At 41.5% G+C, this 16595-nt stretch overlaps 1 protein-coding gene across 1 annotated transcript in view; it reads right to left on the reverse strand.

Annotated features, from left to right (window-relative positions):
• The window catches only part of Eif2b3 (eukaryotic translation initiation factor 2B, subunit 3 gamma, 58kDa), a 68098-nt gene that overhangs the window by 39281 nt on the left and 12222 nt on the right, over positions 1 to 16595 (reverse strand). The window contains exons 2-3 of the mRNA XM_013016790.1: positions 15990 to 16146; positions 11183 to 11328 (exon numbers count right to left, since the gene is read on the reverse strand). Of these exons, the coding sequence (XP_012872244.1) occupies positions 11183 to 11328; positions 15990 to 16137 (294 nt within the window). The 5' untranslated portion in view covers positions 16138 to 16146. The remainder of the gene's footprint in view (positions 1 to 11182; positions 11329 to 15989; positions 16147 to 16595) is intronic.

Below are 16595 nucleotides of genomic sequence, written 5' to 3' on the forward strand. Positions count from 1 at the left end.
AGGCTAGCACTCTACCACTTGAGACAAGCTCCACTTCCGGCTTTTTTCTTTTTGCTTATGTGGTGCTGAGGAATTGAACCCAGGGCCTCAGGCATGTAAGGCAAATACTCTACCACTGAGCCACCTTCCCAGCCCATGTGCACTATTTTCAAAAGCTAGAAATCCTAGACAAAAAAAAAAAGCCTAAAAGAAAAACTAAATCAATCTTAGACCTTCATATTATCTTTTTTTGTGTGTGTTGGTTGTGGTGCCTGAACTCTGGGCCTGGGTGCTGTCCCTCAGCTCTTCAGCTCGAGGCTAGCATTCTATCACTTAAGCCACAGTGCCACTTCAGACTTTTTCTGCATATGTGGTGCTGAGGAATTGAACCTAGGGCATCATGCCTTCAAGGCAAGCACTCTACCACTGAGCCACCTTCCCAGCCCTCATATTATCTTTCTTTACATTTTAATGAAAGTTGTAATAGAAAGGACTAATGTTTCATTTTTTAGTCTAGAAATTTGAAACCTGTTCTAGAATTGCAACTGAACTTCTATTAACTGGAATTCAGAGAAAAGAAAAAGGAAAAACTGATAAGAGTCAGAGAAGTTTTGTTGTTGTACCAACAGAGAAGTATTTTTAATTATGTGTGTCCACAAGCAATGAATAAACATAGATTGTTTGAAATGTGAGTTGTTCCATCTGAAATGCTAGAATTAGTCTGAAAGTTCCCTGAACCCTCCAACTCTGGCCTGTGTTTGAAGGATCCAGTTATTTTCTAACACCAAGTAAGCCTCTTCTGTAGAAACCAACTAGAGCCCCATGCTCACTCTTCCAACAATCATCACATACTTCATCCTAAGTCTGCTCCTCTAGCAAAGACAGGGTAATGTCAAGGGCAAAAAGCACAGCTCTTAGGAATAACAAATGTATGCACTGTTGACAGTACAAAAACATACAAAGTCACCAAGGGAAGGTATCACTTTAGTATTTAGTGAGAGATCAAGCCAGCCAGGAATTCAAAACAAAAACAGCTGCCAGTTAGTGTTGACTAAAGAACACAAGTTAAGCTCAGAAAATGCCATTACCATGTCATAGCAAAGCCCAGAAATCTCTCATTACAAGAATAGTTTCTATTAAGCCAAAACCACTAAGCAAAATTAAAGGGGAAAAAAAAAGAGGTTAAATCAGAACACCGGATGTGTGTGTGTGTGTGGGGGGGGAGTAGTGGGGAATGAAGGGGATTCTGAGAAGAACTACTGGGAGTAATCTGTTTCTTTTTCTGGCAGCTGTTCCATGACAGATTGTTATAAATAACAATCTGGCCATTTTCTACAGCAAGGAAAAAAGAAAAATACACTTCTCTGGGAAAAAACTGTCAGAACATAGTAGTTCACAAGGCTTTTACCCACTCAGCCTTTCTACAAACAATGGCTGGGATTCAAATCACCACCCCCCTGTAAATATGAAACTAATGAATTCAGTTATTTGGTGTGAGTACAATTGACCACAATTTACATATTCCTATATGGTCTAATCCAATTAAATCCTCAAAAGTAGTTGTGTGCTTTAATAAACTCCAACAGTTAACTTGTGAAACCTTGCTGGTTTTGTTTTGTCAAAATACTTAGAAACTGTTTCCCAGTATGTAGTCCCCAAAATGCAAAGGAAAATCCAACTGCCACTTCATTTTCACTAAAGTTGGAGCCATAAAAACATGAAGGAAAGACCAACTTAGTGCAGAAGAAATGATAATCCTTAGGCTGAGCTAAATATTCTTTTTTTTTTTTCTTCTGCTTATGTGGTACTGAGGGATTGAACCCAGGGCCTCATGCATGCAAGGCAAGCACTATACCACTGAGCCACTTCCCAGCCCCTAAATATTCTTTTTGTGTTCCTTAGCTTAACTGATACCATTCAGGACTGAAGTCAGAAATCTTGCTATATCCAGGACTGAAATTGTCCCCCTTGCCCAGTCCCTTTCATACTACCATGTGACCGGTCCCCTAATTTTCCTCTATCTCTTCTGCCCTGCTTTAGTTCAGGCCTCCAAAGCCTTCTCCAGTCTTGTATTGGTCTCTGTCATTCTAGTTTTATTTTATTCTAATTCATACTCCAATGTACACTGTTTTCTGTCATATCACTGCTTAAAGATACCCTAAAACAGCATTCTCTAAACATAAAAAAGTTGAACTTGACAGGCGCTGGTGGCTCACGCCTGTAATCCTAGCTACCCAGGAGGCTAAGATCTGAGAATCACAGTTCAAAGCCAGCCCAGGCAGGAAAGTCCATGAGACTCTTTATCTCCAATAAACAACCAGAAAACCGGAAGTGACACTGTGGCTCAAGTGATAGAGCACTCTCCTTGAGCTGAAGGGTTGAGGGGCAGAGCCCAGGCCCAGAGTTCAATCCCCACACCAAAAAAAAAAAAAAAAAGTTGAACTTATAGTTACTTATCTTTTAAATTTATTTTAAAATATAGAAATCATTAAAATGATAATTTAAAATCAGACACTGGGTTTTATTGTTGTTTTTTGTTGTTGTTGTTTCTTTTGCCAATCCTGGGGCTTGAACTCAGGGCCTAGGCACTGTCCCTGAGCTTCTTTTGTGCTCAAGGCTAGCCCACTGCCACTTGAGCCACAGTACCACTTTTGGCTTTTTCTGTTTATGTGATACTGATACTGAGGAAATCAAACCCACGGCTTCATGCATGCTAGGCAAGCACTCTACCACTAAGCCACATTCCCAGCCCAAAATTAAATGTTTTAAAAGAAAATAGAGAGGGTGCTGGTGGCTCACACCTGTAATCCTGGCTGTTCAGGAAACTTAAATCTGTCAGCCTGTGCAGAAAACTCTGAGAGACTTATTTCCAATTAACCAACAAAAACAAAAAGCTGGAAATAGAGGTATGGCTCAAGTGATAAGACTACCAGCCAGGATGGAAAAGCCAAGTGAGAGCTTGAGGCTCTGAGTTCAAAGCCCTACTGCAGATAATCAATCAATGGAAAAAAAAAATTAAAACCTTGGTTGGGGTATAGCTCAATGGTAGCCAGTTTGCCTATCATGCAGGCCCTACGTTTGATACTCACGACCATACAAACAAATAAAAAGCAGTATTTACCTCTGTACACAAGAATCCTTTAGCACAAAAGCTCTAGGACAGCACTCAGGCCCTGAGTTCAAACCCCAGGATGGGCTCAAAAAAAGAAAAAGAAAGAAAAATACTGCCTGGTATATAGTAGTTAATACAAATTTGCTGAATAACTAAAAATGTCAATATTTTATAGATGAATTAAAATCAAGCTTAGGAGGGACTTATAAGCTCAGTTAAGGTCATATAACTAATGAATAATGAAATAAAAATTAGACTCAAAGGGGCTGGGAATATGGCTTAGTGGTAGAGTGCTTCCCTAGCATGCATGAAGCCCTGGATTTGATTCTTCAGTACTAATAAACAGAAAAAGCCAGAAGTGGCACTGTGGCTCAAGTGGCAAAGTGCTAGTCTTGAGCAAAAAAGAAGCTCAGGGACAGTGCTCAGGCCCTGAGTTCAAGCCCCAGGAATGCCCCCCCCCCAAAAAAAAAGTTAGACTTAAAGGTCTACCTGTTTTTCAAAGAATGTGTTCTTTTCACCATGCTACCCTACCTCTTCATAAACATAATTCTCCATTTAGAACATGTATGGGGTACAGGATCAGTGACATATCAGTAAATTTAAAGCTTTCTGGGAGCTTTCAAATACTAAATAAACACTAAGCAGCCAATGCCATATCAATACTTCTGCTCTGCATTTACTGAAACTCACCCTTAGGCTCAAATAAACATATAATGAATAAGGAACTTGTTCCAAATGTTAACAAAGACTTTGCCTTCATCTTTTGTTCATATATTAAATGTGTGTGTGTCTGTGTGTCTCTGTGTGTGTGCATGCGGCATCCCCTAGCGCGGCCCAGATACAGTTCTTGCCCCCAAGTCTTTTGTACAAGTATAGAAAGATGACCCATAACTCAGCCTTAGGGAACCAGGGAAAGCTTGGTGGAGGAAATGGACAGAAGTGTCTCAGCAGTTACACAGTCCTTCAGATGAACTCCTGGTCCTGGTGACAGAATGCTTACTGACTTCCCATTAAGTTGTACTGGACCATGCTACATGTTGTAGTGTTATCTCATAATTCAGATCAAGACAGGTTGCTCTGACAAAAGTTTAAAAATCTAAGCTAGGTAGGCTGCTTGTACCCACAGATAAAGTTTGTGATAGCAGCCTATGCTTTCAATAATAATTCCTGGCTAATATCTTTTTCCATTATTCTATAGCACCTAAAGCTCCTTACAGAAAAAGGTAAGATTAAATAGGGATACAGGTTGACCCATTGCAACAATGAGATGTACAAGTCCTTATGTTGAAAAACGAACTTTACAACTTTGGCTGGGGGGCGGGGGGAGGGAAGGGAGGGATGGGAAGGGATGGGGGTGGGTGAATGGGAAGGGATGGGAAGGGGAAACAAAGGAGGAGGCAACAATGCTTGATAAGAAACATACTCATGGGGCTGGGAAGTTGGCTCAGTGGTAGAGTGCTTGCCTTGCATGCATGAGGCCCTGGGTTCAATTCCTCAGCACCACATAAGCAGAAAAAAGCCAGAAGTGGTGCTGGGGCTCAAGTAGTAGGGCACAAGCCTTGAGCTGAAGAGCTGAGGGACAGCGCCCAGGCCCAGAGTTCAAGTCCCACAACTGGCAAAGGAAGAAAGAAAGAAAGAAATGTACTCATTACCTTGCCAATGTAATTGTAACCCCTTTGTATGGAATTTTCACAATAAAAATTTTTAAAAAAGAAGGGGGAGGGGCTACAATTAAAACATTTCTCTGTGGGTGGGACCAGGAGGGAAAAACTGGGAGAGAGCGAGAAAAGGGGAGATATTGTCCAAAAAGAAATGTACTCATTACTTCACTTATATAACTGTAACTCCTCTGTGCATCACCTTTATAATATCAAAAAAAAAGAAAAAATTAGGGAAAGAAAAAGGCAAGAGCTTCCACCATACAGCCAATGGTGAATGGTAGCCATGGCTCTGTGGTATCCCATAGCTATGGCTCTCAAGAAAGGCCATAAAAGGCTGGGCACCAGTGGCTCACGCCTGTAATCCTAGCTACTCAGGAGGCTGAGATCTGAGGATCAGGGTTCAAAGCCAGCCCGGGCAGGGAAGTCCATGACATTCTTATCTCCAATAAACCACCAGAAAAACCAGAAGTAGCACCACATAAGCAGAAAAAAGCCAGAAGTGGTGCTGGGGCTCAAGTAGTAGGGCACAAGCCTTGAGCTGAAGAACTGAGGGACAGCACTCAGGCCAAGTTCAAGCCCCATGACTGACAAAAAAAAAAAAAAAAAGAAGGGCCACAAAGAGACCAAGAACGTGAGCAAGCCGAGGCATAGTGCCATGGGTGCCTCACCAGGCATGAAGTATCCGCAGGACATTATGTGTGAGAGGTGTGTGCTTTCACCCATATGAGGGGTGCACCATGGAGCTACTCAAGGTGTCCAAGAACAAATGGAATCTCAAGTTCATCAAGAAAAGGGAATGCACATTCCAACCAAGAGGACATGGGGGAGCTGAGCAGCACGTTGGCAGCCAAGGATTGAGGCCCCACTGTCCCAGAAGGAGGAGAGAAGGGAGGAGGGAGGAGAGAGGAGGATGAAAGAGGCTCAAGAAATTAGGCCTATGGACTGGAAGGTGGCTCAGTGGTAGACTGCTTGCCTTGTATACATGAGGCCCTGAGTTTGATTCCTCAGTGCCACATAAGCAGAAAAAGCCAGAAGTGGCGCTGTGGCTCAAGTGACAGAGCATTAGCCTTAAGCTGAGGAGCTCAGGGACAGCGCTCAGGCCCAGAGTTCAGGTCCCACGACCAACCAAAAACAAAACAAAACCAAATAAAAACAAAAGAAATTAGGGCTAATGGGGCTCAGAATGTGGCTTAGTGGTAGAGTACTTGCCTAACATGTATGAATTCTTGGGTTTGATTCCTCAGTAAAGAAAAAAGGAAGGAAAGAAAGAAAAAGAAAGAGAGAGAGAGAAAGGGAAGGAAGGAAGAAAGGAAGGAAGGAAGGAACGAACGAACGAACAAAGGAAGAAAGGAAGAAAGAAAGGAAGGAGACAAATCAGGCCTACTCAGGAGGCTGAGATCTGAGGATCATAGTTTGAAGCCAGCCCGAGCAGAAATGTCCCCTGAGACTCTTCTCTCCAATGAACCACTCAAAAACTGGAAGTGGCACTGTGGCCTAAATGCTAGAATGTTAGCCTTGAGCACAAGGCTCAGTGACAGCACCTAGGCCTTGAGTTCAAGCCCCAAAACTGACAAAAAAAAAAAAAGGAAAAACAGAAACTAGGCTCAAAGATTATAAGTTTTGTTGTTGTTGTTGTTTTGTCGGTCATGAGGCCTGAACTCTGGGCCTGGCGTTGTCTCTCAGCTCTTCAGCTCAAGGCTAGCACTTTACCTGTTGAGCCACAACGCCACTTCTGGCTTTATCTTCTATAGTGCTGAGAAAACACAAGGCCTCACACATGCAAGGAAAGCACTCTACCACTTAGCCACCTTCCTAGCCCAGATCATAAGTTTTCTGACTATCAAAGTACAGAGCTGTATTAGTCTCATCCTACAGACCAGAGTTCCAACAAGTAGCAATCTGTGTGAAGGTAAGATGAAAACATTTCAAATTTATAGGAAAAAAAATACACACATGCTGGGTGCTGATGGCTCATGTCTGTAATCCTAGCTACTCAGGAGGCTGAGATCTGAGGATCACGGTTCAAAGCCAGCCCAGGCAGGAAAGTCTGTGAGATTTATCTCCAATTAACCATCAGAAAATGGGAAGCAGTGCTGTGGCTCAAGTGGTAGAGCACTAGCCTTGAGCTGAAGAGCTGAGGGACTGTGCTCAGGCCCAGAGTTCAAGGCCTCATGACCGACAAAACAACAACAACAACAACAACAACACCACACACCAACAACACCACACACACACACACACACACACACACACTTAATATAATCAAAAGAAAAGCACCATTGAGATTTTCTGGAGAAATAAAAAGCTAAAAACCCCCTAAATCAAAGCTGTTTATTGTCGTAACTCCTGGGCTTTTCTTTTTCTTTCTTTGTTTCTTTCTTTCCTTTCCTTTCTTTTCTTTTCTTCAGTCCTGGGGCTTGATCTCAGGGTCTGGGCACTGTCCCTAAGCTTCTTTTGCTCAAGGCTAGCACTCTACTACTTGAGCCACAGAGACACTTCTGGCCTTTTCTGATTATGTGGTACTGAGGAATCAAACTCAGGGCTTCATGCATGCCAGGCAAGCACTCTACAACTAAGCCACATTCTCAGCCATGAGCTTTTAACTATGCCAAGAATAGTGTCAAAGAAGGCAACATCAAGGGGGCCCTCCTGGCAACCATAGCCCACCAAAGCATTCATCAGAATGAATGAAAGTCACCACTTAATAAAGTCTTTAGGCAAGTTAGGGCCAAGTTCTCAGATCTTTCCTTTACCAAACTATACTTAGTCTTTCCAAAGAGATACAAATCTGACAAAAACAAAACCTTGGGCAAAATGAAAAGTTCTAGGAAAGAATGACAGAGATTTGTAATTTGATAAAGACATCAAATACTCAACTGAAAATATTTCGCTGTTTGAACATCTAAAAATAGACTATATGCCCAATCTTTATATCAGCTGCCTCTAGGATAGGGATTTCACTAGGATAGTTTACTCTTTGTTGCAGCATGTTAGCTATTTCTTTTTGTTGTTGTTGTTGGTCATATCATAGGGCTTGAACTCTGAGCCTGAGTATGATCATGATCCCTCAGCTCTTCAGCTCAAGGCTAGTGCTCTACCACTTGAGCCACAGTGCCACTTCTGGTTTTCTGGTGGTTTATTGGAGATAAGAGTTTCACTGCTTTCCTGCCCAGGCTGGCTAGGAATAACTTATTTTTGGGGGGCTAGTATTGGACCTTGAAATCAGAGTCTTACTGTTTTTTCACTTAGGGAGTTTTACTCACATAGAGCCATACCTCTAGTTTGACCTTTTTTTTTTTTTTTTGGCCTGTAGTAGGGCTTGGGCACTTTTTCACTCAAGGATAGCCCTCTATCACTTTGAGCCGTAGTACCACTTCTGGTTTTCTAATGGTTAACTGGAGATAAAAGAGTCTCATGGACTTTTTCTTGCTCTGGCTAGCTTCCAACCATGATCCTCAGATCTCAGCCTCCTGAGTAGCTAGGATTAGAGGTGTAAGCTATCAGCACGTAGCTTTACTTCTGACTTTTTGTTAGCTAATAGGAGCTGCCAGTCTCTTAGATTTGTCTGACTGGGCTGGCTTTAAACTGCAATTCTTAGACCTCAGTCTCTTTAAGAAGCTAGGATTATAAGTATGAACTATGTCTGGTTGCATTCTATTTATAAGGTAAAAAAATAGAACCATGTACAAAACAGAGCCACTGGTACTTGGCCCAAGCTTTGTTTTATGTGCTGATCACAGACTGCATCCTTACTTAGCTAGGGCTCTTGAGCATATGGCCTTAGCAAAGGATAGAAAGTCATCCTGGAAGACTAGAATCACCTTCACTAGGGTAAAGATACCAAGAAACAAAAGCTGTACACTTGCAAAGATACATGAATCCTTTTAGATTTTTCTAGCTCTTAAATAAGTTTTATGCAATAATATTTAATTAAGAGTTTCTGACTGTAGCCGGGCGCTGGTGGCTCACGCCTGTAATCCTAGCTACTCAGGAGGCTGAGATCTGAGGATCTCGGTTCAAAGCCAGCCCGGGCAGGAGAGACCATGAGACTCCTATCTCCAATAAACCACCAGGGAAACCGGAAGTGGCACTGTAGCTCAAGTGGTAGAGTGCTCGCCTTGAGCTGAAGAGCTGAGGGACAGTGCCCAGGCCCAGAGTTCAAGCCCCACGACCGACCGAAAAAAAAAAAAAAAGAGTTTCTGACTGTGCCAGCTGCCAGTGGCTCACACCTGTAATCCTAGCTACTCAAGGCTGAGATCTAGAATCATGATTTGGAACCAGCCTGTGCAGGAAAGTTTGTGAGGCTCTTGTTTCCAATTAACCACCACAAAGTTGAAGATGGAGTTGTGGATCAAGTGGTAGAATGATAGCTTTGGGCCTCAGAGCTGTCCCTGAGCTTTTTTGCTCAAGGCTAGCACTCTACCACTTGAGCCATAGCTCAATTTTCAGCTTTTTTGGTAGTTAATTGGAGATAAAAAAAAAAACTTCCCTGCCAGGGCTGGCTTTGAACAGCAGTCCTTATATCCCAGCCTGCTAAGTAGCTAGGATTACAGGCGTGAGCTACCAGTGCCTGGCCAGTATTTATTTTTCATTACAAAGACAGGCTGAAAAATATTAGTAGGCCTTTTGGCAGGAGAAAGTCTGTGCCCCAATTCAAACAATACAGTAACATTATAAAAACTGAATTTTTCCCAAAGGACAACAGTTTTAGAATAATATGTGGTCTCAGTTTATGGGCCACAAGCAACGGGACAGACTGGGTTCTACTATGTATATGTTGTTAGTTTCTTCATCAAAAAGGATTAAAAGTTCAAATATCTCATAGGAGACCGATGGAATTTTAAAAATTCTTTTCCAGTCAATTTCTCACCTATAGTCAATAACAACTCAGATTTCTCTTACTACATATTAATTTTGCTTGTTATGAGCAAATGGAATCCTTTGAATCCTTTTTTTTTCCCCTTGCAAGTGCTGGGAATGAAACCTAGGACCTCATGAATGCTAGGCAAGTGCCCTTCCACTGGACTACACCCTCAGCCTATTCTTCTTTGGTGAGACTATAAACTAGTACAACCACTCTGGAAAGCAGTTTGAACTACCCAATGATATAGCGATAGTATTCTTGGGCTTCTACCCAGAATATTACAAGTCAGGATACAGTAAAGGCACTTGTACATCCATGTCCACTGTTGCACTATTCACAACAGTCAAGTTACAGAAACAGCCCAAGTGCCTACAACAGATGAATAGATCAAGAAAACAAGGTACAAATACACAAAGGAATTTTACTCATCTATTAGAAAAATGAAGAATATGTCATTTGCAGGGAAATAGATGGACATAGAAAAAATTACGTTAACTGAAGTCAGGCTCAGAGAAACAAAACAGCACATGTTTTCTCTCATATGTAGAAGCTAGCTCTAAAATATAATATACATGATAACATATACAAGTTTTTTTTTGTTTTTTTGCTGTCATGGGGCCTGAACTCTAGGCTGGGCACTGTCCCTCAGCTCTTCATCTCAAGGCTTGTGCTCTACCACTTGAGTCACAGCACTACTTCCAGCTTTTTCTGCTTATGTGGTGCTGAGGAATTGAATCCAGGGCCTCATGCATGCAAGGCAAGCACTCTGCCACTGAACCACCTTTCCAGCCCCAATATACAAGGTTTTATATACACAAAGAAACTGACTAAAGGATGGCATAGTTAGGGGAGGAGTCTAAAGGTGTAACTCCTCTGAAGAAATAACAAATTGTTTATCAAAATGAATAATCGGAAGTGGAAACATGTTTTTTGGGGGAGAACAAAAGGGGATACAGAAATGGAGGGAAGGAGGGAAGATGAGCAAATGCAGTCATTATATTCAATGTACATTATGTAAAACTTGAACTATATAACTTGAGAGCAGGGATGAGAGAAGGAAAAACGGGAAAGAATAATGGAAGGGTTACACTGACCAAAATACATTGCACTTAGAAAACAGATAGTGATAACCGACTATCTCAATCTTTCCTAATAATAAAAATAAAAAACAGTTGTAGACTATATGGGCAACAGAGTATGCAAAACAGAATGTGTGTGTTTGTGTGTTGTAAATTGCAATGCTCTTAGGATGAAAGATTTTATTCATTACCAATAAACAAAGTCAAGAAATAATTTTTCCTCTTGCTAGGTGCTGGTGGCTCACCCCTATAATCCTAGCTATTCAAAGGCTGAGATAGGAGGATTGTGGTTTGTAGCCAGACTGAATAGGAAAATCCGTGAGACTCTTATCTCCAATTAACTACCAAAAAGGTGGAAGTGGAGCTGTGGCTCAAGTGTTAGAGTGCTAGCCTTAAGCACAAAAGCACAGTGCTGAGGCTCTGGGTTCAAGCCCCAAGACCAACACCAAAAAAATAAAATAAAATAATAATAAATAATAATTTTCACCTTAAGCTTTGGATATATGTAGCGTAGAGAATCTGCAGTACCCATGTCAGCTTCATCAGGAATACACACAATATCTAGCTTCATTTTCATTTTAAATTCTGAACACACAGCCTTTTGGACATCCTTGGTTGTAAGCACAATGACTTCTATAGAATGAATAAAAAGAAAAGGAGGAAAAGGTAAAAATTCATGCACTTAGACAATGACTATTCCAATTAGATATAGTCTGTTATTAGGTAAGATAATAACTGCCAATATTACTAAGACTTTTCAATGTGTTTTATACTCGATGGACAAATGCAGGAAGATTTTAAATTTGTGGCCAGTATGGGCTGCACATGAGAGGTCCTGACTCAAAAACCCCAAAAAGTAAAATTAAAAAAGAGGAAACTTAGATTTAAAAACATTAGTGATTTTCCTCAGATGACACAACCAGTAAGCAATGGAAACAAGGTAAAAACTCAGATCTGTATGATTAATACCAACACTAATATACTATATACCACTTTTTGTGATGTAAAAAATTCACAAGTCTGTTCAACAACAACAACAACAACACACACACATGAGAGTACATTCTAAATCTTCATTCAGTTCAGAGTTAATCACCATTCCGACCAGGTAACCATTACTACTTCACAAAAGATGTTTTCATCTTATGAAGCTATCAACCAATGATAGAAAACTCTTTTTTTTGTTTTGTTTTGTTTTTGCCAGTCGTGGGGCTTGAACTCAGGATCTGGGCACTGTCTCTGAGCTTCTTCAGCTCAAGGTTAACACTCCACCACTTGAGCCACAGTACTACTTCTGGATTTTTCTGTGGTACTAAACCCAGGGCTTCATGCATGCTAGGCAAACACTCTACTAAGCCACATTACCAGTCCCAAACTTGGAGTTTTGTCACAGGACTTTGACAAGATAATGTTACTGATATCTGAAGAGACGATTTTTGATGGCTGAGATCTGATCTTAGCATCCCTTACTGATTCCCACTTGTTCCATGATAGTACTCCAGGTCACAATTAACTCTGTTTTCACTGTAATCATTCTTTTTCTTTTCTACTTTCTTTTCTTTCAAATCACTTAAGCTTTATTTTCTTCTTCCCTTTTTCCTTCTTCTTCTTCCCAATTTATTCATTCATTCACTCAACCAATAAATACTAATATACTTACCAAATAAAGGACAAATAAGCACTGAGAATTCAGAAAAGAACAACATGGTATCTATTCTCAAGAAATTTAACATGGAGAAATGACACAAGAAAATGATTAATGAAATCTTCCTTAAGCTTCATGGAAGAGATATGCTTTAAAAGCATGTATTCAAGTCCAACAAAAATTTCTTTCTTAAGCTGGGCACTGTTGGCTCACGACTATAATCCTAGCTACTCAGGAGGCTGAGATCTAAGGATCACAGTTCAAAGCCAGCCCAGGTAGGAAATTCTGTGAGACTCTTATTTCCAAAAAGCCACTAGAAAACCGGAAGTGGTGCTGTGGCTCAAGCGGTAGAGCCCTTGCCTTGAGCCAAAAAGCACAGGGACAGTGCCCACGCCCAGAGTTCAAGCCCCATGGCCGATTAAAAAAATAAAATTCTTTCTTGGGAGCTGGGAAGGTGGCTCAGTGGTAGAGTGCTTGCCTTGCATGCATAAGGCCCTGGGTTCGATTCCTCAGCACCATATAAGCAGAAAAGGCCATAAGGGGCACTGTGGCTCAAGTGGTAAAGCGCTAGCCTTGACCTGAAGAGTTGAGGGACAGTGTCCAGGCCCAGAGTTCATGCCCTATGACGGACAAAGAAAAAAAAAATTCTTTCTTTTTTTTTGGTTGGTCATGGGACTTGAACTCAGGGCCTGAACACTGTCCCTGAGCTTTTATTTATTTATTTTTTTAGGTTGTTCCTGGGTCTTCAACTCTGGGCCTCGGTACTGTCCCTGAGCTCTTCAGCTCAAGGTTACTGCTCTACCACTTGAGCCACAGCACCACTTCCAGTTTTCTGGTGGTTAATTGGAGATGAGTTTCATGGACTTTCCTGCCTGGGTTGTCTTAGAACCATGAGCCTCAGATCTCAGCCTCCTGAGTAGCTAGGATTATAGGCATGAGCCACCAGTGCCCAGCTTCCTGTTTTTTGTTTTGTTTTGTTTTTGTTTTGGCAGTCCTGAAGCTTGAATTCAGGACCTGGGCACTGTTCCTGAGCCTTTCTGTGCTCAAGATTAGCATTCTATCACTTGAGCCACAGCATCATTTCCAGCTTTTTCTGTGTATGTGGTACTGAGGAATTGAACCCAGGGCTTCATACGTGCTAGGCAAGCACTCTACCACTAAGCCACATTCCAGCTCTCCCTGAGCTTTTTTGCTCAAGGCTAGCTCTACCACTTTGAGCCACTTCTGATTTTCTGGTGGTTAACTGGAGATAAGAATCTCACATACTTCCCTGCCCAAGCTGGCTTTGAACCATGATCCTCAGATCTTAGTCTCTTATGTAGTTAGGATTACAGGCATGAGCTACCAGCACCCAGCTCCAACAAAAATTTCTTGTCCATATTGTGACATGTAAAGCTGACATGATGAGTTAGATTTAGTATCTGCTCTTAGAAAGATTACACAATCTCCCACAGCATTAGGTGCGGTAGAAAGTAGTCCTAGAAAGAAGTGCTAAGACAGAGTAACAAAGTATTCTGGAAGCACAAAAGACGTGGCCATTAACACTGTTTGGTGGACACAGTGATGCATGCCTACAATCCTATCTACTCCTGAGGTTGAGGCACAAAAATTTTGAGTTCAAGGCCAGCATGGGCTATATAGTGAGTTGAAGGTCAACCAGGTTTACTTTCATCAGGTAGTGGGATCACATCTATAATTCCAGCTACTCAGGAGGTTAAAGCCAGAGGTTAAGTTTAAAACCAGCCTGGAAAGTTTTATATATATATATAAAACACTGATAATAATAAACATTCTAAAAAGAAATAATTATAGGCCTAGCTATTAAAGTTCAGAAACTTACATCTAGAAGTACTCCTCAAATTCTGATTGAACCTCAGCAAGAAAGAATGTGCTGCTGGGCACTGGTGGCTCACGCTTGTAATCCTAGCCACCCAAGAGGCTGAGATCTGAGGATTGTGGTTCAAAGCCAGCACAGGCAGGACAGTCCGTGAGACTCTTATCTCCAATTACCCACCAGAAAACTGGAAGTGGTGCTGTGGCTCAAGAGGTTGAGTGCTAGCCTTGAGCTGAAGAGCTCAGAGACAGCACCTAGACCTAGAGTTCAAGCCCCACAACCAAAAAAGAAAGAAAGAAAGTTCTAGGTAGTAGATATTAAATGTACCATAAAAGGCCACTCCCAGTATTAACTAAAGATGATGTGATAAAAGTAAAAGATTAGGCCAGGAACCAGTGGCTCATGACTGTAATCCTAGCTACTCGGAAGGCTGAGAACTGAGGAGCTATGGCTCAAGAGTGGTAGGTAGAGGGCTAGCCTTGATCACAAAACCTTAGGGATAGTGCCCAGGCCCTGAGTTCAAGCCACAGAAGGAGCACAAGTACACATGCACGCTCACACGCACACAAATACACAAAGTAAAAGAGCAAAATCACTATAGATGACAAATCCATATAGAGTTACTAAATGGCTGGGGACATAACCTAAGTGGTACCATGCTTGCCTAGCAAAATATGAGGCTCTAAGCTCAAATTCTAGTATTGCCACACATACACTTTTACTTTATTTTTATATTTTTGGGTCAGTAATGGGGGCTGAACTCGGCCTGAGCGTCATTCCTCAGCTCTTTAGCTCAAAGCTAGCGCCCTACCACTTGAGCCACAGCACCACTTCTGACTTATATGGTGCTGAGGCATCAAACCCAGGGCCTCATGCATGCGAGGCACGCACTCTACCACTGAGCCAACTTCCCAGCCCTTACTTTGTTTTTATAGTCAGGGTCTTGCTATGTTCTCCAGTCTGTCCCTGAACTTGAAATCTTACTTCAGCTTTCTGAAGAGCTAGAATTACCAGCATGTGCCCCCATCTTCAGTGTATTAAGGTGTATTACAATCTCCTTTGTTGTGAGATTAGACTCTAAAAACTTCTCAAGCCTATTTCTTAACAGTAGTGTCATGTAGTCAACCACATAGAAATGTTTATGAGTCTGATTCAGGAAGGCAACAGGAATCAACACTGAATCACAACGTGACTGGGCCCCAAGATCTGGCACTCTAATCTGTTACATCTCAGTAATATTCTAATTTGTTCCACCTGACACTAGCACGCCTCAAACTCAAGGTGGCCAAAACTAAATTCATTTTGTTTATTCAAATCTATTACATATCTCACATTCCTTTTCCTATTTAGTGGCATCATCACAAATCTAGTCATGCAAGCAAAAATAGAACTCTTCCCAGCAGACTTTAAAGTTATAGAAGTCTGAGCTATCTTTAAAGTTCTGGCCTGAGCTATCTTTTCAATTCTGTACTCATCAGTATGCTTAATGTATTACCTGGCATAAAACAGATTCTTAGGAAGTAAAAGCCATTAGGCACTTAAGACTCCCTATCTGCTCTTTGTGATATCCTTACAAGGTTTATTTTGGATCACTGTGGAGATCAGCTCTATCTTCTCAACCTTTTTCATACAGCAACAGATAGAGACTTTCTATGTTCCTAACTTAAAGAGGCTAGTCTTTAAGTCCTAGTCTTAAAACTTTAAGTCCTAGTCTTCTATCATTCATCCTGTCTTGCCCTCATAATGCTGACAAGTCATTGGGCTTAAACACACTAAAAGTTTTATAGGTGAATCTCACTCACTGTCATAACTCACCTTCAAATCCAACACGCTCAAGCAGATTCAATGGGTACCAAATTAAAGGTTTGTTCCCAACTGGAAGCAGAGGCTTGGGAATGCTGGAAGTCAGGTCTGTCATCCGTGATCCCCCACCAGCTGCCATCACTACTGCTTGAAATTCCATTTCAATAAACTTCAAACACAAGGGGAAAAAGTCACAAAAATAAAAAGTCACACACCCATTTTTATTTAAGCTGCTGATACCCACTTTTATCAGATGCAACTGCCTAGGCTGGTTTCAAACCATGATGCTCAGATCTCAGCCTGCTGAGTAGCTAGGATTACAGGCATGACCCAGCTTAAATTGGAATTTAACCTTCACTTTGGCATTATGTAACTTTTAACACATTTAATATTATTATGAAAAGAATATGAGACCTTCAAAGAGTCAAAAGCTTCAGTTTAAGGGGCTGGGAAGGTGGCTCAGTGGTAGAGTGCTTGCCTTGCATGCATGAAGCCCTGGGTTCGATTCCTCAGCACCACATAAGCAAAAAGAAAAATACTGGAAGTGGTGCTGTGGCTCAAGTGGTAGAGCACTAGCCTTGAGCTGAAGAGCTGAGGGACAGTGCCCAGGCCCAGAGT

Source organism: Dipodomys ordii, unplaced genomic scaffold, assembly GCF_000151885.1.
Source record: "Dipodomys ordii isolate 6190 unplaced genomic scaffold, Dord_2.0 Scaffold33, whole genome shotgun sequence".
In the NCBI taxonomy this organism is placed as follows: Eukaryota; Metazoa; Chordata; class Mammalia; order Rodentia; family Heteromyidae; genus Dipodomys; species Dipodomys ordii.